The 23,861-nt window shown below is 37.0% G+C and overlaps 1 protein-coding gene across 1 annotated transcript in view; it reads left to right on the forward strand.

Annotated features, from left to right (window-relative positions):
- The first annotated feature begins 511 nt into the window (after positions 1 to 511).
- The window catches only part of LOC144353126 (uncharacterized), a 126,923-nt gene continuing 103,573 nt past the window's right edge, over positions 512 to 23,861 (forward strand). Inside the window, exons 1-2 of the mRNA XM_085495767.1 lie at positions 512 to 697; positions 1,086 to 1,148. Of these exons, the coding sequence (XP_085351893.1) occupies positions 678 to 697; positions 1,086 to 1,148 (83 nt within the window). The 5' untranslated portion in view covers positions 512 to 677. The remainder of the gene's footprint in view (positions 698 to 1,085; positions 1,149 to 23,861) is intronic.

Consider the following 23,861-nt stretch of genomic DNA (forward strand, 5'->3'; position numbering starts at 1 on the left):
TTTGACAGTTTCAAAATACCTGAAATCTACAATTTATCGATAAGCGCCAAGCTGGAGAAGGAGAGAAACATGCGATTTTATGATACACTTGTTGCATTTAGAATGTTGTAGTTCTGTTTTGATGGTATTGTTAATAAACAAAGTAATTATTATTATTATTATAAATCCATGTTGGTACTTGTAAATTTTATTACTATTTACATATATAGTTTATATGTTATATATATCAAATGTTAAATTACTATTATTTTAATTTTATTTTCACATCAATATTCTGAAGTAGATACTTAAAGATTACAATCATAGCATTAATTCATGAAATAAAAAAAATGACCACCGAAACAATACATCACGCATCTTATTGCGATAGGGACTCTCTGCCTGCCAAAAAGCTTTCAGTTATTTCATGTCGATGTCAAGCTGAAAGTATAGGCGCCCTCACAGTAACGAGTGTGTTTACGTAAGGCGGTACAGTAGAAATAAATTTGCATAAAATTTGCATGTTAAATATAACAGACAACATGGCTGCGATGTGTAGTGGGAGTCACCAAAAACAGCTACACGAACTCGTCAAATCGCGTTTTATTCACGAGTAATTCCTGTTTTAACACATACGATCTTCACAAGGAGTATTAGTTATATTGTCTGGGGAGGTTTTGTGCCTCCTACAAGCAGCCATGTCTCAGTTTAAGAAACGGTAAGCTATTTTTCGCGAGTGTATTTGAGTGATTGAACGTTGAACGTTCTACGATGATGGAGCTGGGCACAGCAGGTTAGCATAAATGATAGTTATGTAATCAACGAGAATGGAGTATTACAATAGTCTGCATACATTAACTATCGCCGTTAATCAGTGAAAAAAACATCACATCTTGCCTTATTTTTCCCTGTCGCTTATTCTGTAAACATAGTCGTCGAACATTTGGCGTATGTGCTCACGTGTTTACAATTAATGGTGTTTGTGATCGCCAGTAAACATGACGCCCGGTAACTGCGTCGTTCTCGTCACGAAAACAAGTTGGTCACGTCGTAAGTGTGTGCAGTCTGAATACTAGTATTTTGCTTCTGTTTTTTTTTTAATTTAGAGCTAAACTCTCGAGTAGCGATTCTAGCGATCGTGATGGCGAACCGTGGAGTCAGAGCTCAAGGTAAAAATAAATAAATTCCTCCTGTTTCATAAATAATTATTTTTCTTAATTTTCTTGGTATTTGTACAAAAAATATGTTGCGTTACATTATTAATATTTCCAGTTTTCCGCTGCGGCGTGTGATCCAACCCATATTATCATAAAGTGTCTGCCTCTCGTCCGAATATTTATTAAATAATGGTGTTGCTTGTTTCCGCTGAGTTTGATTGTTTACCCATGATTCATACTAAATGCAAGTACTACTATTCTAGCAAAACTCAAGGGTCAACTAATACCAAACGATTCTCAAAATGGAGTTCAGCAATGCTGAAAATATTGGCCTATCGTAGCAAACTGTATTATTCAACTATCAGCGCTGTTATATGCTATCATATTAGTTGCTTTTCCGTCATAATCCCGGACTGCTGACACAATGTAATAATACAGTATCAACAACAATTATTTCTGTTTTATTGTAATATTTCTAAAGGTGTGTGAAACAAGTGAACACTGATTGGATCTTGTAGTTTCATGCAATTAAAATTAAATAATTTAATAGTATTATAAATATAAAAATATTTAAAATATTAATACAAAATACACAGACATCACCACTTTGATCAATGCAGTAGCATATCATTGTCTCAGAGTTCACAGAGTTGACCTCGTTATGTATTTTTACCTAACTGTATCCTCTGATGATGCAAGGACATAATAGTCAAAGTTTGGTAGTTAAAGATTGGTAGTTAAAGATTGGTAGTTAAAGATTGGTAGTTAAAGATTGGTAGTTATGAAGCATTTGCATGGAAGTTAATATTTATTTGTAATTGGTTTCTGTAAATGAATAATGAACCTGTCATTTATTTTCGTATGACTTTCATTAGGACTATATTTTGAATATCCATATGTTGCATGTTGTGAGTTTTAGGTTTGTAAATCGATGTATAGCATTGTGGCATGTCCATCATCTATATGTCATTTATGTTTTTATGTTCAAATTATTTTGTTTTATTTTATTTTATTTTGAACATTAGGAATTCTGAAAAAATAGTTACACTTTCATGAAAATATAGATGTGTGTTTTAAATAGAACAACCAGGGAATACCTTTACTTGTGCATGCGATAATGAAACTTATCATAAGTAGTCCTCAGAATGCTCTTGTCATGGTTATTAACATATTAGTTTTGTTCAGTGTGTATTCTTGTAGGAACATTTATTTGGTTTAATACATTTACTTTCACAAAGGTTTAAAAAATTGAATTACTATTTTTTTTATAAATCTTGTGATGAAACTTTGTTGATTCAAAATGGCTTTTTTTTAAATATATTTTTGTGACAGACAACAGTCCTTGGCAGTGAGTGTCGCTGTTGTTTTTCCTGACTTTTTGTATTCTGCTGATGGTACTTAAAATATAATGGATTTTGCTTCAGAAAGCATATTCCATGTTTAGCACTATGTGAAAGGCTTTTGTAACCATCTTCCTATCATTATGGCAATGTCATGCATGCTCTAGCTCGGTGCCAACCAGGTACGGTCGAATACAAAAACCTGCTGACGTTTAACAAAGGTTGTCCCAAAGTCGCACCCATTAGTGATAGAATCTTTGCAGTCTTTGGTTCTCACTTACCCAGGGTTTAGATCAATCTCTTTTTTTGGTGTTCAACCCAATTCCAACAACACCTACACTATCAGTGGTTGGTCGGTGAAAACAAATATAGTACCTTTTATTTGCTGTTGTAATTGATTTTATGGAACCTTTAACCCTGCAAAACATCCACAATTTCAAGCTTTCTTAAATTTCCCAAATTTATATTGGTTTTACCATCGACTCATAATATACTGATATGTAATCAATGTCAAATATTGAATCTCATCAATAAAATACATGCCTCATTTTGCTATAATTTGTAAATATATAAATAAGAATTAGAAAATCAGTGAAGCCTTTATTAATTTTAAATATTTTTGATATATATAAATATATGTATATATATAATAATGTAGCATAATCTGTGAATTGAAACTTAACAGTGTTTTTTTTTTTTTTATTTACGGTTGTTTACATTAACATTGTTGTGTTTCTACTGTTCTAGATTAGAACATTTTATTATCCTGCATTGGTAATTGTATGTATTAGTAGTTCATTCTGTTATTACTTCTTCAATGGTTGTTATACTAGCATCATTTTGTTATTACCTCTCATTGGTGTAAGACTAGCGTCATTTTGTTATTACCTCTCATTGGTGTAAGACTAGCGTCATTTTGTTATTACCTCTCATTGGTGTAAGACTAGCGTCATTTTGTTATTAACTCTCATTGGTGTAAGACTAGCGTCATTTTGTTATTACCTCTCATTGGTGTAAGACTAGCATCATTTTGTTATTACCTCTCATTGGTGTAAGACTAGCGTCATTTTGTTATTACCTCTCATTGGTATAAGACTAGCGTCATTTTGTTATTACATTGTACCTCTCATTGGTGTAAGACTAGCGTCATTTTGTTATTACCTCTCATTGGTGTAAGACTAGCGTCATTTTGTTATTACCTCTCATTGGTGTAAGACTAGCGTCATTTTGTTATTACCTCTCATTGGTGTAAGGCTAGCGTCATTTTGTTATTACCTCTCATTGGTGTAAGACTAGCGTCATTTTTTTATTACCTCTCATTGGTGTAAGACTAGCGTCATTTTGTTATTACCTCTCATTGGTGTAAGACTAGCGTCATTTTGTTATTACCTCTCATTGGTGTAAGGCTAGCGTCATTTTGTTATTACCTCTCATTGGTGTAAGACTAGCGTCATTTTTTTATTACCTCTCATTGGTGTAAGACTAGCGTCATTTTGTTATTACCTCTCATTGGTGTAAGACTAGCGTCATTTTGTTATTACCTCTCATTGGTGTAAGACTAGCGTCATTTTTTTATTACCTCTCATTGGTGTAAGACTGGCGTCATTTTGTTATTACCTCTCATTGGTGTAAGACTAGCGTCATTTTGTTATTACCTCTCATTGGTGTAAGACTAGCGTCATTTTGTTATTACCTCTCATTGGTGTAAGACTAGCGTCATTTTGTTATTACCTCTCGTTGGTGGTTAAACTACACACACACATTATATATATTGTGATACATATGCACATACATATGAAAATTCATCAAAATTGAATATTTCTCCCATTCTGAATCCTGATCTCAGTCATGTATGGAAGGATTTTGTTCTAACTTGGTACAAACATTGGAACATTACGGGACTTTTTGTGTAGATTGAAAAAGGCAATCTGGTTGCCATTTTGTTTTAATGAATATGGTTCTAGAGCTGTATCTGACATGCCTTGATTGTGTTCAGACTTTATATACACATCATGTCGCACATCGATCTTTTGATGTCGTCCCTTAGCTATTTAAATGTTAAAAATGCATCAAAATCAAGATTTCTGTATTATGGACCAAGATCACGGTTATACATAAATAACTTATTGTCCATCTTGGTATATACATGTACATTGAAAATATATATAACTGAAGCAGATTTTTCAGATCAGCTTCAAAATAACTGAATGCAAATGCTGTTCTAGAGTCTTTGACATACATTGGCTGATTGTAATCAAACTTTATAACTTCACTTGACATCATTGTTTTGTGATTCAAAATGGCTGACTCATTTCAGTTTTCAATAGGAAGTCTCTCATGTCAGGACATGTTACCTCTTTATTGGTAGTTAAACTAGCATCATTTGTTATAACCTTTTCTTTGGTAGTTAGACTAGCATAATTTTGTAATAATCTCTTCCATGGTGATTAGACTAGCATTGTTTTTTCAATCCCTATAGTAGTCAAATATGTACAAAATCTCTTGGAGCAGTAGTAGTTTTTAAACAATAAATATTTGTTCCTTGTGGCGTCATTTCCAATGTGTGCTAGATTTGACATTGTATTCATAGAAAGGCCTGCATGTTATGAGAGGAAGTAGATGAAAGCATAGAGGGTAATGACTTCTGCCATTAGTCATCAAACTTACAGGAAGACAGTGTCAAGCTGTCGGTCTAAATGACAAAATTTTTTCACATTCATTGGAAAAAATCATAGTTTAATGGTAATTTGGCTTTAAAATTAATTTTTATTCCTATAGCTTTGTTCTTAGATATATTTGTAATTTTCAATGTTGTGTGCATGTATTATACAGACATTGTTTAAGAACCTTGTATTCTCACTCTATTTGAATTGTCTTTAAGCAAATATTCCACATTTTAGGGAAATGGAAGAATTAGGCTAATGTTATAGTTGGTGTCTCCTAATAGGTAAATATAAAGAATATAATTAAGTATGCTTCCAGTTCAATGTGATGTCTATTTTAAGAGGACAAAGGGATTGAAATAGAAAATAGGTCAAACCCAGCAGTCGATACTCATGTTATGCTTGGATTCAATCTGCTTACATATACATGTATATGTCCTTTATTAATAACAAAAATAAAATTAAATCAAATAATATGTCATTTTACATTTTATTTAAATTTATTTTTGTGAATAAGACTGCAATACATTTTTCTGAAATAGTACTATTCCATACAGTGGCTCATTGTTGTGTTGAAGACCATAAATTTTGTAAACTTGGCAGTGAATGTGTATGTTGTCTTTGACGCTAATTCTATGTCACCCACCTTTGTACATATTTTATTCCCTGTATGAGGGAAAACATAAAGCTTAGTTATTTGTGATTTACAAAAAAAGTTGAATTAGAACTGTGCTGGAGACACCTAAATCAATTTTATAAATAAACTGAAAAAACTAGGTCATGATCATCTTCCTTCAGTATTGTTATGTGAATATTCTTCTTGTGCAAAATTTTTGAAAGTGTTCTGTGACCTAGTATTCATCAGCAAGTAAACTGCCACACTACAGTAGTGAAAAGATGGCTTTAAACTGCCTCACTACAGTGGTGAAAAGATGGCTTTAAACTGCCACACTACAGTGGTGAAATAATGGCTTTAAACTGCCACACTACAGTGGTAAAAAGATGGCTTTAAACTGCCACACTACAGTGGTGAAAAGATGGCTTTAAACTGCCACACTACAGTGGTGAAATAATGGCTTTAAACTGCCACACTACAGTGGTGAAAAGATGGCTTTAAACTGCCACACTACAGTGGTGAAAAGATGGTTTTAAACTGCCACACTACAGTGGTGAAAAGATGGCTTTAAACTGCCACACTACAGTGGTGAAATAATGGCTTTAAACTGCCACACTACAGTGGTGAAAAGATGGCTTTAAACTGCCACACTACAGTGGTGAAAAGATGGCTTTAAACTGCCATACTACAGTGGTGAAAAGATGGCTTTAAACTGTCACATTACAGTGGTGAAAAGATGGTTTTAAACTGCCACACTACAGTGGTGAAAAGATGGCTTTAAACTGCCACACTACAGTGGTGAAAAGATGGTTTTAAACTGCCACACTACAGTGGTGAAAAGATGGCTTTAAACTGCCACACTACAGTGGTGAAATAATGGCTTTAAACTGCCACACTTCAGTGGTGAAAAGATGGCTTTAAACTGCCACACTACAGTGGTGAAAAGATGGCTTTAAACTGCCACACTACAGTGGTGAAAAGATGGCTTTAAACTGCCACACTACAGTGGTGAAATAATGGCTTTAAACTGCCACACTACAGTGGTGAAAAGATGGCTTTAAACTGCCACACTACAGTGGTGAAATAATGGCTTTAAACTGCCACACTACAGTGGTGAAAAGATGGTTTTAAACTGCCACACTACAGTGGTGAAATAATGGCTTTAAACTGCCACACTACAGTGGTGAAAAGATGGCTTTAAACTGCCACACTACAGTGGTGAAATAATGGCTTTAAACTGCCACACTACAGTGGTGAAAAGATGGCTTTAAACTGCCACACTACAGTGGTGAAAAGATGGTTTTAAACTGCCACACTACAGTGGTGAAAAGATGGCTTTAAACTGCCACACTACAGTGGTGAAATAATGGCTTTAAACTGCCACACTACAGTGGTGAAAAGATGGCTTTAAACTGCCACACTACAGTGGTGAAAAGATGGCTTTAAACTGCCATACTACAGTGGTGAAAAGATGGCTTTAAACTGTCACATTACAGTGGTGAAAAGATGGTTTTAAACTGCCACACTACAGTGGTGAAAAGATGGCTTTAAACTGCCACACTACAGTGGTGAAAAGATGGTTTTAAACTGCCACACTACAGTGGTGAAAAGATGGCTTTAAACTGCCACACTACAGTGGTGAAATAATGGTTTTAAACTGCCACACTTCAGTGGTGAAAAGATGGCTTTAAACTGCCACACTACAGTGGTGAAAAGATGGCTTTAAACTGCCACACTACAGTGGTGAAAAGATGGCTTTAAACTGTCACACTACAGTGGTGAAATAATGGCTTTAAACTGCCACACTACAGTGGTGAAAAGATGGCTTTAAACTGCCACACTACAGTGGTGAAATAATGGCTTTAAACTGCCACACTACAGTGGTGAAAAGATGGTTTTAAACTGCCACACTACAGTGGTGAAATAATGGCTTTAAACTGCCACACTACAGTGGTGAAAAGATGGCTTTAAACTGCCACACTACAGTGGTGAAATAATGGCTTTAAACTGCCACACTACAGTGGTGAAATAATGGCTTTAAACTGCCACACTACAGTGGTGAGAAGATGGTTTTAAACTGCCACACTACAGTGGTGAAATAATGGCTTTAAATTGCCACACTACAGTGGTGAAAAGATGGCTTTAAAGTGCCACACTACAGTGGTGAAAAGATGGCTTTAAACTGCCTCACTACAGTGGTGAAATAATGGCTTTAAACTGCCACACTACAGTGGTGAAATAATGGCTTTAAACTGTCACACTACAGTGGTGAAATAATGGCTTTAAACTGCCACACTACAGTGGTGAAATAATGGCTTTAAACTGCCACACTACAGTGGTGAAATAATGGCTTTAAACTGTCACACTACAGTGGTGAAAAATGGCTTTAAACTGTCATACTACAGTGGTGAAAAGATGGTTTTAAATTGCCTCACTACAGTGGTGAAATAATGGCTTTAAACTGCCTCACTACAGTTGTGAAAAGATGCCTTTAAACTGCCACACTACAGTGGTGAAATAATGGCTTTAAACTGCCACACTACAGTGGTGAAATAATGGCTTTAAACTGCCACACTACAGTGGTGAAATAATGGCTTTAAACTGTCACACTACAGTGGTGAAATAATGGCTTTAAACTGCCACACTACAGTGGTGAAATAATGGCTTTAAACTGCCACACTACAGTGGTGAAATAATGGCTTTAAACTGCCACACTACAGTGGTGAAATAATGGCTTTAAACTACCACACTACAGTGGTGAAATAATGGCTTTAAACTACCACACTACAATGGTGAAATAATGGCTTTAAACTGCCACACTACAGTGGTGAAAAGATGCCTTTAAACTGCCACACTACAGTTGTGAAAAGATGCCTTTAAACTGCCTCACTACAGTTGTGAAAAGATGGCTTTAAACTGCCACACTACAGTGGTGAAATAATGGCTTTAAACTGCCACACTACAGTGGTGAAATAATGGCTTTAAACTGCCACACTACAGTGGTGAAATAATGGCTTTAAACTGTCACACTACAGTGGTGAAATAATGGCTTTAAACTGCCACACTACAGTGGTGAAAAGATGGCTTTAAACTGCCTCACTACAGTTGTGAAAAGATGGCTTTAAACTGCCACACTACAGTGGTGAAAAGATGCCTTTAAACTGCCACACTACAGTGGTGAAATAATGGCTTTAAACTGCCTCACTACAGTTGTGAAAACATGGCTTTAAACTGCCACACTACAGTGGTGAAATAATGGCTTTAAACTGCCACACTACAGTGGTGAAATAATGGCTTTAAACTGCCACACTACAGTGGTGAAATAATGGCTTTAAACTGCCACACTACAGTGGTGAAATAATGGCTTTAAACTACCACACTACAGTGGTGAAATAATGGCTTTAAACTACCACACTACAATGGTGAAATAATGGCTTTAAACTGCCACACTACAGTGGTGAAAAGATGCCTTTAAACTGCCACACTACAGTTGTGAAAAGATGCCTTTAAACTGCCTCACTACAGTTGTGAAAAGATGGCTTTAAACTGCCACACTACAGTGGTGAAATAATGGCTTTAAACTGCCACACTACAGTGGTGAAATAATGGCTTTAAACTGTCACACTACAGTGGTGAAATAATGGCTTTAAACTGCCACACTACAGTGGTGAAAAGATGGCTTTAAACTGCCACACTACAGTGGTGAAATAATGGCTTTAAACTGCCTCACTACAGTTGTGAAAAGATGCCTTTAAACTGCCACACTACAGTGGTGAAATAATGGCTTTAAACTGCCACACTACAGTGGTGAAATAATGGCTTTAAACTGTCACACTACAGTGGTGAAAAGATGCCTTTAAACTGTCACACTACAGTGGTGAAAAGATGGCTTTAAACTGCCACACTACAGTGGTGAAATAATGGCTTTAAACTGCCACACTGCAGTGGTGAAATAATGGCTTTAAACTACCACACTACAGTGGTGAAATAATGGCTTTAAACTGCCACACTACAGTGGTGAAATAATGGCTTTAAACTGCCACACTACAGTGGTGAAATAATGGCTTTAAACTGCCACACTACAGTGGTGAAATAATGGCTTTAAACTGCCACACTACAGTGGTGAAATAATGGCTTTAAACTACCACACTACAGTGGTGAAATAATGGCTTTAAACTGCCACACTACAGTGGTGAAATAATGGCTTTAAACTGCCACACTACAGTGGTGAAATAATGGCTTTAAACTGCCACACTACAGCGGTGAAATAATGGCTTTAAACTGTCACACTACAGTGGTGAAATAATGGCTTTAAACTGTCACACTACAGTGGTGAAATAATGGCTTTAAACTGCCACACTACAGTGGTGAAAAGATGGCTTTAAACTGCCACACTACAGTGGTGAAATAATGGCTTTAAACTGCCTCACTACAGTGGTGAAAAGATGGCTTTAAACTGCCACACTACAGTTGTGAAAAGATGGCTTTAAACTGCCACACTACAGTGGTGAAATAATGGCTTTAAACTGCCTCACTACAGTTGTGAAAAGATGGCTTTAAACTGCCACACTACAGTGGTGAAATAATGGCATTAAACTGCCACACTACAGTGGTGAAATAATGGCTTTAAACTACCACACTACAGTGGTGAAATAATGGCTTTAAACTACCTCACTACAGTTGTGAAAAGATGCCTTTAAACTTCCTCACTACAGTTGTGAAAAGATGGCTTTAAACTGCCACACTACAGTGGTGAAATAATGGCTTTAAACTGCCACACTACAGTGGTGAAATAATGGCTTTAAACTGCCACACTACAGTGGTGAAATAATGGCTTTAAACTGCCACACTACAGTGGTGAAATAATGGCTTTAAACTGCCACACTACAGTGGTGAAATAATGGCTTTAAACTGCCACACTACAGTGGTGAAATAATGGCTTTAAACTGTCACACTACAGTGGTGAAATAATGGCTTTAAACTGCCACACTACAGTGGTGAAATAATGGCTTTAAACTGCCACACTACAGTGGTGAAAAGATGGCTTTAAACTGCCACACTACAGTGGTGAAATAATGGCTTTAAACTGTCACACTACAGTGGTGAAATAATGGCTTTAAACTGTCACACTACAGTGGTGAAATAATGGCTTTAAACTGCCACACTACAGTGGTGAAAAGATGGCTTTAAACTGCCTCACTACAGTTGTGAAAAGATGGCTTTAAACTGCCACACTACAGTTGTGAAAAGATGGCTTTAAACTGCCACACTACAGTGGTGAAATAATGGCTTTAAACTGCCACACTACAGTGGTGAAATAATGGCTTTAAACTACCACACTACAGTGGTGAAATAATGGCTTTAAACTGCCACACTACAGTGGTGAAATAATGGCTTTAAACTGCCACACTACAGTGGTGAAATAATGGCTTTAAACTGCCACACTACAGTGGTGAAATAATGGCTTTAAACTGCCACACTACAGTGGTGAAATAATGGCTTTAAACTGCCACACTACAGTGGTGAAATAATGGCTTTAAACTGCTACACTACAGTGGTGAAATAATGGCTTTAAACTGCCACACTACAGTGGTGAAATAATGGCTTTAAACCTCCACACTACAGTGGTGAAATAATGGCTTTAAACCTCCACACTACAGTGGTGAAATAATGGCTTTAAACTGTCATACTACAGTGGTGAAATAATGGCTTTAAACTGCCACACTACAGTGGTGAAATAATGGCTTTAAACTGCCACACTACAGTGGTGAAATAATGGCTTTAAACTGTCACACTACAGTGGTGAAATAATGGCTTTAAACTGTCATACTACAGTGGTGAAATAATGGCTTTAAACTGTCATACTACAGTGGTGAAATAATGGCTTTAAACTGCCACACTACAGTGGTGAAATAATGACTTTAAACTGTCATACTACAGTGGTGAAATAATGGCTTTAAACTGCCACACTACAGTGGTGAAATAATGGCTTTAAACTGCCACACTACAGTGGTGAAATAATGGCTTTAAACTGCCACACTACAGTGGTGAAATAATGGCTTTAAACTACCACACTACAGTGGTGAAATAATGGCTTTAAACTGTCATACTACAGTGGTGAAATAATGGCTTTAAACTGCCACACTACAGTGGTGAAATAATGGCTCTAAACTGCCAAACTACAGTGGGAAATAATGGCTTTAAACTGTCATACTACAGTGGTGAAATAATGGCTTTAAACTGCCACACTACAGTGGTGAAATAATGGCTTTAAATTGCCACACTACAGTGGTGAAATAATGGCTTTAAATTGCCACACTACAGTGGTGAAATAATGGCTTTAAACTGCCACACTACAGTGGTGAAAAGATGGCTTTTAACTGCCACACTACAGTGGTGAAAAGATGGCTTTAAACTGCCACACTACAGTGGTGAAATAATAGCTTTAAACTACCACACTACAGTGGTGAAATAATGGCTTTAAACTGCCACACTACAGTGGTGAAATAATGGCTTTAAACTGCCACACTACAGTGGTGAAATAATGGCTTTAAACTGCCACACTACAGTGGTGAAATAATGGCTTTAAACTGCCACACTACAGTGGTGAAAAGATGGCTTTAAACTGCCACACTACAGTGGTGAAAAGATGGCTTTAAACTGCCACACTACAGTGGTGAAATAATGGCTTTAAACTGCCACACTACAGTGGTGAAATAATGGCTTTAAACTGCCACACTACAGTGGTGAAATAATGGCATTAAACTGTCACACTACAGTGGTGAAATAATGGCTTTAAACTGTCACATGACAGTGGTGAAATAATGGCTTTAAACTGCCACACTACAGTGGTGAAATAATGGTTTTAAACTGCCACACTACAGTGGTGAAAAGATGGCTTTAAACTGCCACACTACAGTGGTGAAAAGATGGCTTTAAACTGCCACACTACAGTGGTGAAATAATGGCTTTAAACTGCCACACTACAGTGGTGAAATAATGGCTTTAAACTGCCACACTACAGTGGTGAAATAATGGCTTTAAACTGCCACACTACAGTGGTGAAATAATGGCCTTAAACTGTCATACAGTGGTGAAATAATGGCTTTAAACTGCCACACTACAGTGGTGAAATAATGACTTTAAACTGTCATACTACAGTGGTGAAATAATGGCCTTAAACTGTCATACAGTGGTGAAATAATGGCTTTAAACTGCCACACTACAGTGGTGAAATAATGGCTTTAAACTGTCATACTACAGTGGTGAAAAGATGGCTTTAAACTGCCACACTACAGTGGTGAAATAATGGCTTTAAACTGTCACACTACAGTGGTGAAAAGATGGCTTTAAACAGGAAAAAACAGGAAATATCATTTCAGAGGGTCTAGATTTTAAGGCCGAGTGAGTTTGGTGAGCAGATCTCATCCCCTCATGCAAAATTTTGTGCTGCCGCCTCTGACAATGGTGGAAAGATGGATTTAAAGTGCCTGTGCAATGCCCACCCTCACATTTCCCATTTTAGATCTGTGCCCCACTGAAAAGGGTAGTTATTGATTTTTTTGCTGAAAATGATTACTCCGTATCCAAGTAAATTTGGGATATTTCTCCTGTTGTAGCCACGCCCAGCTATCGTGAAACGGTCGACTGTTTCTGGACTTCCGACTCTCGCTGAAAGTGCGCCACCAAATGACAAAATGTGAGAGGAAGTCATACCCCTGAGCCATAATAACACTGGTCGTTCAGTATACTTTTAAACGATACACATTTTTCGGTCGGCGTTTTTTCTTTTTTTTTGTCTATTTTATTTTTTTTTTGAGAGAGAGGTTTTAGATGTTGTGTTGTGGGCAGTTGCAGTGAAACGTATAGCCATAGTGTATGTATTCACACGTTTCTAATCGATCCGAAGGTGCAACATCACTTAACCTTAGACTCATTCAACTGTCCTCATCCATAAAAAATACGACTATGTTTAAAGAGAAACGCCGACAACGTAAACCTGGCGCAACACTTTTGAAAGAAATAGATTCCGGACCAGCCCATGATCACCGAGGCGGATTTCAGAAGAGAGAGAGACGTACAGCAAGTGTTTCAAATCAGTTGACTTTTTTGCGATCCTGATTATCGTTTTATAGAGACCATTTAGTCCCTGTTAAGTAAAAGGTAGCAGTAATTTTGACAGTGACACGAAAACGAAGCGTTGGACAAACAGGAAATTACACAGCCCTTACACACTTCTAATTGTTTTCATTTTCGAAGGCTAAAAGTTTCTGAATTGTTTGGTGATTGGTGTTGAATGTCGAATTCACACCTGTTCTTGCAGCTTGATCTGCGTAATAATTTCTGAAATAAGAATCCGGGCTTGGTCAATGTGTTTCCACCAAATAAAGTTTTAATATGATGTTATAATTATGACAATCATGCCATGGATCAAGCTAACTCGAATCCACTCTGAATTTATCTGTATGTGTGTCGATCTCGATTATTTTTGTTATCCAATTAAACGCCGCTTTTAACGCACTTGCCCTCGCCGTGACCCGACGCGTTCATCTATTTCAACAAAATGTCAATTTATTTCCATGCGGCTGTCATTTATTTAGTAACTGTGATTTGTCGTTTTTTTAATTATTTTATAGTGATCACTATAGTCTAATGTTTACAATGTCAAAATAAGTTCTCTTTTATTTTAATTTTGAAAGTTTTACTCAGACGATCGATGAAATAAAACAGTGTAGTGACGTGCCTAGTAACCTGCTAATTAACGAGATAATTCCGACATCAAATTCTATTTTGTCCAGCAACAGTGTACAAACGTGCGCCGGTGTCGGTGACGATCACGGTGACCAGCTACACCAGAACGGACATATTTCGCATCTAACTCAATCCCATGCAACAAAAATTTATACTATGTGTTCATTATGGTCCATTCTTTCTCGACGAACAAGTACATAAGTGAAAATTTAGTCAAAGAAGAGAAAGCTAATGAGGAGCCTCGTTTTAAAATACACAAAAATAAAGTTGCCGTAGACTGAGTTTAAAACACATTTTTTCACTTAAAAAAAATAATTCATGCTTAGAAACATAAAAATGAATAATATTTATGTATCAATTGATAATTTTAGGCGTGAAAATAGCAGCCATTTCACAGGCACTTTAAACTGCCATATGACAGTGGCCTATTTGGTCTACCATAAGCTACCATCTATAGAATAAGATAACCTGTATGGCTTACCATGGGCTACCAGCTTATAGTATTCTATATAGTATTTAATTTCAGCAATAATGCATGATACATATAGGACTGTGAGATGTTGTCAGGGCAATTAAGGAATGTCTACGTGATTTGGTTGTTGTTTATGTCAACAAAATTTAAATTTTATGTTATTCCTTCTGACTGTTAATTTGTTTTTTATCAGCGATGTACTGTTCACGTCAGTGTGACTTTCTGTGTTTCATCCAAAGCTCTGATACAAATCTATAATTGTTGTATCTGTGCAATTTTCAATTCAGAAATGTTTTGAAACAGTTTCAGTTGCTACATTGTATTTCTGTTTATTGAATGGTGTTGCTTAATGTTAAGCTATTATTGTCAACATTGCAGAAAATAGGGACAAGCTTGGAATTATGTTTGCCATTGATTTACGATTATTCAAACATACTTGTCCTATTTTGAGCTGCATATGCTACTGTGATCATGGTGCCCAATAATAATTCTGAATACATGTAATGTACTCAATGTTTTACCACTGTATGAGCTTATAGATTCGTGAGTGAATTCATTGTTATTGCAGTGTTACTATCATGCCCTGTACAGTCTACCTTTGACAACTAACTTGACTTTGGCTTTACATAGCAGTGGTTGTCAAGTTGGCCAGTGCATTGTTTCAATCCTGCGATGCACTAATTCCCAGTGGCTTGCTTGTAGTGCCAGAGTCATTGGGACTTTCATGATACTTTGGTAATTGCTACATTCTGTATAATTTAAAAAAAGTTAAATCCTATTGATTGTGAGTTATGAGTTATGTCATCTATATTGCATCTGCAGCAAGTTACAGATGTGATGCAAGAGGGCGTATCCTATATTGCATCTGTAGTGAGTTATGCTCACCTGTATTGCATCTGTAGTGAGTTATGCTCACCTGCATTACATCTGTAGTGAGTTATGCTCACCTGCATTGCATCTGTAGTGAGTTATGCTCACCTGTATTGCATCTCTAGTGAGTTATGCTCACCTGCATTGCATCTGTAGTGAGTTATGCTCACTTGCATTGCATCTGTAGTGAGTTATGTTCACTTGCATTACATCTGTAGTGAGTTATGCTCACCTGCATTGCTTGTGTTCACATGTGTTACAACTGTAATGAGTTATGCTCACCTGTAGTGAGTTATGTTCATGTGCTGCAACTGTAGTGAGTTATGCTTACATTTGTTACAACTGTAGTGAGTTATGCTCACCTGTGTTACAACTGTAGTGAGTTATGCTCACCTGTGTTGCAACTGTAGTGAGTCATGTTCACCTGTGTTACAACTGTAGTGACTTATGTTCACCTGTGTTACAACTGTAGTGACTTATGTTCATATGTTTTAACTGTAGTGAGTTATGTTCACCTGTGTTACAACTGTAGTGAGTTATGCTCACCTGTGTTACAACTGTAGTGAGTTATGTTCACCTTTGTTACATCTGTAGTGAGTCATGTTCATATGTTGTAACTTTTGTGAGTTTGGTTCATATAGTGCAACTGTAGTGAGTTTTGTTCACCTGTGTTACAACTGTAGTGAGTTGTGTTCATATGTTGTAACTGTAATAAGTTATGCTCACCTGTGTTACAACTGTAGTGAGTTATGTTCATATGTTGTAACTGTTGTGAGTTATGTTCATATGTTGTAACTGTAGTGAGTTATGCTCACCTGTGTTACAACTGTAGTGAGTTAGGTTCATATTTGTTACTGTAGTGAGTTATGCTCACCTGTGTTGCAACTGTAGTGAGTTATGCTCACCTGTGTTGCAACTGTAGTGAGTTATGCTCACCTGTGTTGCAACTGTAGTGAGTTATGCTCACCTGTGTTGCAACTGTAGTGAGTTATGTTCATATGTTGTAACTGTAGTGAGTTATGCTCACCTGTGTTGCAACTGTAGTGAGTTATGTTCATATGTTGTAACTGTTGTGAGTTAGGTTCATATGTTGTAACTGTAGTGAGTTATGCTCACCTGTGTTGCAACTGTAGGAGTTTTATTCATATGTTGTAACTGTAGTAAGTTATGCTCACTTGTGTTGCAACTGTAGTGAGTTATGCTCACCTGTGTTGCAACTGTAGTGAGTTATGCTCACCTGTGTTACAACTGTCGTGAGTTAGGTTCATATGTTGTTACTGTAGTGAGTTATGCTCACCTGTGTTGCAACTGTAGTGAGTTATGCTCACCTGTGTTGCAACTGTAGTGAATTATGTTCATATGTTGTAACTGTTGTGAGTTAGGTTCATATGTTGTAACTGTAGTGAGTTATGCTCACCTGTGTTGCAACTGTAGTGAGTTATGCTCACCTGTGTTACAACTGTAGTGAGTTAGGTTCATATTTTGTAACTGTAGTGAGTTATGCTCACTTGTGTTACAACTGTAGTGAGTTATGCTCACCTGTGTTACAACTGTAGTGAGTTATGTTCATACACTGTATGTTGTAACTGTAGTGAGGTATGCTCACCTGTATTGCAACTGTAGTGAGTTATGTTCATATGTTGTAACTGTTGTGAGTTATGCTCACCTGTGTTGCAACTGTAGTGAGTTATGCTCACCTGTGTTACAACTGTAGTGAGTTATGTTCATATGTTGTAGCTGTAGTAAGTTATGCTCACCTGTGTTGCAACTGTAGTGATTTATGCTCACCTGTGTTGCAACTGTAGTGATTTATGCTCACCTGTGTTGCAACTGTAGTGAGTTAGGTTCATATTTTGTAACTGTAGTGAGTTATGCTCACTTGTGTTACAACTGTAGTGAGTTATGCTCACTTGTGTTACAACTGTAGTGAGTTATGCTCACCTGTGTTACAACTGTAGTGAGTTATGTTCATACACTGTATGTTGTAACTGTAGTGAGGTATGCTCACCTGTATTGCAACTGTAGTGAGTTATGTTCATATGTTGTAACTGTAGTGAGTTATGCTCACCTGTGTTGCAACTGTGGGGAGTTATGTTCATATGTTTTAACTGTAGTGAGTCATGCTCACCTGTGTTACAACTGTAGTGAGTTATGTTCACCTGTGTTACAACTGTAGTGAGTCATGTTCACCTGTGTTACAACTGTAGTGAGTCATGTTCACCTGTGTTACAACTGTAGTGAGTCATGTTCATATGTTGTTACTGTTGTGAGTTAGGTTCATATGTTGCAACTGTGGTGAGTTGTGTTCACCTGTGTTACAACTGTAGTGAGTTATGTTCATACACTATGTTGTAACTGTAGTGAGGTATGCTCACCTGTATTGCAACTGTAGTGAGTTATGTTCATATGTTGTAACTGTAGTGAGTTATGCTCACCTGTGTTGCAACTGTGGGGAGTTATGTTCATATGTTTTAACTGTAGTGAGTCATGCTCACCTGTGTTACAACTGTAGTGAGTTATGTTCACCTGTGTTACAACTGTAGTGAGTCATGTTCACCTGTGTTACAACTGTAGTGAGTCATGTTCACCTGTGTTACAACTGTAGTGAGTCATGTTCATATGTTGTTACTGTTGTGAGTTAGGTTCATATGTTGCAACTGTGGTGAGTTGTGTTCACCTGTGTTACAACTGTAGTGAGTTATGTTCATATGTTGCAACTGTAGTGAGTTATGCTCACCTGTGTTGCAACTGTAGTGAGTTATGCTCACCTGTGTTACAACTGTAGTGAGTTAGGTTCTTATGTTGTTACTGTAGTGAGTTATGCTCACCTGTGTTGCAACTGTAGTGAGTTATGCTCACCTGTGTTACAACTGTAGTGAGTTATGTTCATATGTTGTAGCTGTAGTAAGTTATGCTCACCTGTGTTGCAACTGTAGTGATTTATGCTCTCCTGTGTTGCAACTGTAGTGATTTATGCTCACCTGTGTTGCAACTGTAGTGAGTTAGGTTCATACACTGTATGTTGTAACTGTAGTGAGGCATGCTCACCTGTATTGCAACTGTAGTGAGTTATGTTCATATGTTGTAACTGTTGTGAGTTAGGTTCATATGTTGTAACTGTAGTGAGTTATGCTCACCTGTGTTGCAACTGTGGGGAGTTATGTTCATATGTTTTAACTGTAGTGAGTCATGCTCACCTGTGTTACAACTGTAGTGAGTTATGTTCACCTGTGTTGCAACTGTAGTGAGTTATGCTCACCTGTATTGCAACTGTAGTGAGTTATGTTCATATGTTGTAACTGTAGTGAGTTATGCTCACCTGTGTTGCAACTGTGGGGAGTTATGTTCATATGTTTTAACTGTAGTGAGTCATGCTCACCTGTGTTACAACTGTAGTGAGTTATGTTCACCTGTGTTACAACTGTAGTGAGTCATGTTCACCTGTGTTACAACTGTAGTGAGTCATGTTCACCTGTGTTACAACTGTAGTGAGTCATGTTCATATGTTGTTACTGTTGTGAGTTAGGTTCATATGTTGCAACTGTGGTGAGTTGTGTTCACCTGTGTTACAACTGTAGTGAGTTATGTTCATATGTTGCAACTGTAGTGAGTTATGCTCACCTGTGTTGCAACTGTAGTGAGTTATGCTCACCTGTGTTACAACTGTAGTGAGTTAGGTTCTTATGTTGTTACTGTAGTGAGTTATGCTCACCTGTGTTGCAACTGTAGTGAGTTATGCTCACCTGTGTTACAACTGTAGTGAGTTATGTTCATATGTTGTAGCTGTAGTAAGTTATGCTCACCTGTGTTGCAACTGTAGTGATTTATGCTCTCCTGTGTTGCAACTGTAGTGATTTATGCTCACCTGTGTTGCAACTGTAGTGAGTTAGGTTCATACACTGTATGTTGTAACTGTAGTGAGGCATGCTCACCTGTATTGCAACTGTAGTGAGTTATGTTCATATGTTGTAACTGTTGTGAGTTAGGTTCATATGTTGTAACTGTAGTGAGTTATGCTCACCTGTGTTGCAACTGTGGGGAGTTATGTTCATATGTTTTAACTGTAGTGAGTCATGCTCACCTGTGTTACAACTGTAGTGAGTTATGTTCACCTGTGTTACAACTGTAGTGAGTCATGTTCACCTGTGTTACAACTGTAGTGAGTCATGTTCACCTGTGTTACAACTGTAGTGAGTTATGTTCATACACTGTATGTTGTAACTGTAGTGAGGTATGCTCACCTGTATTGCAACTGTAGTGAGTTATGTTCATATGTTGTAACTGTTGTGAGTTAGGTTCATATGTTGTAACTGTAGTGAGTTATGCTCACCTGTGTTGCAACTGTGGGGAGTTATGTTCATATGTTTTAACTGTAGTGAGTCATGCTCACCTGTTACAACTGTAGTGAGTTATGTTCACCTGTGTTACAACTGTAGTGAGTCATGTTCACCTGTGTTACAACTGTAGTGAGTCATGTTCACCTGTGTTACAACTGTAGTGAGTCATGTTCATATGTTGTTACTGTTGTGAGTTAGGTTCATATGTTGCAACTGTGGTGAGTTGTGTTCACCTGTGTTACAACTGTAGTGAGTTATGTTCATATGTTACAACTGTAGTGAGTTATGCTCACATGTGTTGCAACTGTAGTGAATTATGTTCATATGTTGTAACTGTTGTGAGTTAGGTTCATACGTGCATGTTGTAACTGTAGTGAGTTATGCTCACCTGTGTTGCAACTGTAGTGAGTTATGCCCACCTGTGTTGCAACTGTAGTGAGTTATGCTCACCTGTGTTACAACTGTAGTGAGTTAGGTTCTTATGTTGTTACTGTAGTGAGTTATGCTCACCTGTATTGTAACTGTAGTGAGTTATGTTCATATGTTGTAGCTGTAGTAAGTTATGCTCACCTGTGTTGCAACTGTAGTGAGTTATGCTCACCTGTGTTGCAACTGTAGTGAGTTATGCTCACCTGTGTTGCAACTGTAGTGAGTTATGCTCACCTGTGTTGCAACTGTAGTGAGTTATGTTCATATGTTGTAACTGTTGTGAGTTAGGTTCATATGTTGTAACTGTAGTGAGTTATGCTCACCTGTGTTGCAACTGTGGGGAGTTATGTTCATGTTTTAACTGTAGTGAGTCATGCTCACCTGTGTTACAACTGTAGTGAGTTATGTTCACCTGTGTTACAACTGTAGTGAGTCATGTTCACCTGTGTTACAACTGTAGTGAGTCATGTACACCTGTGTTACAACTGTAGTGAGTTATGTTCACCTGTGTTACAACTGTAGTGAGTCATGTTCATATGTTGTTACTGTTGTGAGTTAGGTTCATATGTTGCAACTGTGGTGAGTTGTGTTCACCTGTGTTACAACTGTAGTGAATTATGTTCATATGTTGTAACTGTTGTGAGTTAGGTTCATATGTGCATGCTGTAACTGTAGTGAGTTATGCTCACCTGTGTTGCAACTATAGTGAGTTATGCCCACCTGTGTTGCAACTGTAGTGAGTTATGCTCACCTGTGTTACAACTGTAGTGAGTTAGGTTCTTATGTTGTAACTGTAGTGAGTTATGCTCACCTGTGTTGCAACTGTAGTGAGTTATGCTCACCTGTGTTGCAACTGTGGTGAGTTATGTTCATATGTTGTAGCTGTAGTAAGTTATGCTCACCTGTGTTGCAACTGTAGTGAGTTATGCTCGCCTGTGTTGCAACTGTAGTGAGTTATGCTCACCTGTGTTGCAACTGTAGTGAGTTATGATCACCTGTGTTGCAACTGTAGTGAGTTATGTTCATATGTTGTAACTGTAGTAAGTTATGCTCACCTGTGTTGCAACTGTAGTGAGTTATGATCACCTGTGTTACAACTGTAGTGAGTTAGGTTCTTATGTTTTAACTGTTGTGAGTTAGGTTCATATGTTGTAACTGTAGTGAGTTATGCTCACCCGTGTTGCAACTGTAGGGAGTTATGTCCATATATTGTAACTGTAGTGAGTTATGCTCACCTGTGTTACAACTGTAGTGAGTTATGCTCACCTGTGTTACAACTGTAGTGAGTTAGGTTCATATGTTGTAACTGTAGTGTGTTATGCTCACCTGTATTGCAACTGTAGTGAGTTATGCTCACCTGTGTTACAACTGTAGTGAGTTATGCTCACCTGTGTTACAACTGTAGTGAGTTATGCCCATATGTGCTACAACTGTAGTGAGTTATGTTCACCTGTGTTACAACTGTAGTGAGTTATGCTCACCTGTGTTGCAACTGTAGTGAGTTATGCTCACCTGTGTTGCAACTGTAGTGAGTTATGTTCACCTGTGTTACAACTGTAGTGAGTTATGTTCATATGTTGTAACTGATTTGGGTTAGGTTCATATGTTGTAACTGTAGTGAGTTATGTTCATATGTAGTAACTGTTGTGAGTTAGGTTCATATGTTGTAACTGTAGTAAGTTATGTTCATATGTTGTAACTGTTGTGAGTTAGGTTCATATGTTGTAACTGTAGTGAGTTATGTTCATATGTTGTAACTGTTTTGGGTTAGGTTCATATGTTGTAACTGTAGTGAGTTATGTTCATATGTTGTAACTGTCGTGAGTTAGGTTCATATGTTGTAACTGTAGTGAGTTATGTTCATATGTTGTAACTGTCGTGAGTTAGGTTCATATGTTGTAACTGTAGTGAGTTATGTTCATATGTTGTAACTGTCGTGAGTTAGGTTCATATGTTGTAACTGTAGTGAGTTATGTTCATATGTTGCAACTGTAGTGAGTTATGCTTACCTGTGTTGTGATAACCAACATTGCAACTGTAATGAGTCATACTGGTCAATGTATTGTATATATATTTAGATATTTATACTCAGACCTGTATAGGGGTCATATTTCTGCAACTGCATTAAATATTCTAATGCAAAAATGACCTGAGTAATGATAACTAGAAACATTCAGTTGTATTTATTTTGAACATTTCCATGGTATGTCATTGGGTTGTATTCCATAAAGGCACGGTGCTAGAAGTAGAACGTGATAGCTAGATGAAGTTAATGGTTTGTATGTATGAATGAAACGTGCCAGTTGAAGCAATTAAGAATTTTACCACATCTTGTAAAATATGTAGAGAGTGCAAAGGACACTGTGAGCATGGAAACTAATACTCTACTGTTGCTATTTGATTTGTTTTATGTTTTAAACTTGCCAATCACAGACACTTTCTTTATAATCTAACTATTTTGGGGGTGTTAAACCTTTTCACTATAACAGTAAAACCACTTTTGATTGTGTAATAAACCTTTGCTGACATGGATCACTAGAATTTTCTTGTGAGAAAGATGACCTGAATTTTGATATAACTTTCTTTCATTGGCTTATGATAGACATGTGATCTCCTATAAGCCAATCACTGAGTTGGTTATTTCTGTACTACTAATCTATTGGTTTATGTAGGTTCCATCAGTCTATTTATATTGTCATACACAGGTAATGACAGAATATGATGAGTGACATGTCTAGAGTATCCGTGTCATTGCATAGTTATTATTACATTTTGCATATTTGTATTTTCTATTTTTGTAGTGTAATAAAATAAGATTATTTTTGTTGTGGTAAAGATTAGGATAAAATGATATAGAAAGGCAATAGAGACTCTCTGCTTGTATTTTTGAAGCAATGTGAATAATATGACATGGTAATTGGGGTCACTGCTATGCAGTTGACGTCACATGTGAAAACATAGCTGCCTTTTACTGTAATTATTTAACTAATCGCTGACAAAATTAAAAATTGAATATCAGGAAATGAAGAAAAAACATTTGGAGAAGAAGATCTATGACTGTATGCAAATGATCTAGACATTTGTTTTGATTGGGAATGTTTTTCAATTCAGACCATTCTAAAGACCATTTTTCATCTGGTAACCAATGGTAACAAATTAGTCTTCTGGGAGAGAGTGATCTGTCTCTAAGAACAAATGCATTGCTTTTTACCAAATATGGTCATTAGAAACATCCTGTTGGCAATGG

Source organism: Saccoglossus kowalevskii, chromosome 2 (genome assembly GCF_978046115.1).
Source record: "Saccoglossus kowalevskii chromosome 2, keSacKowa6.1, whole genome shotgun sequence".
Taxonomy (NCBI): Eukaryota; Metazoa; Hemichordata; class Enteropneusta; family Harrimaniidae; genus Saccoglossus; species Saccoglossus kowalevskii.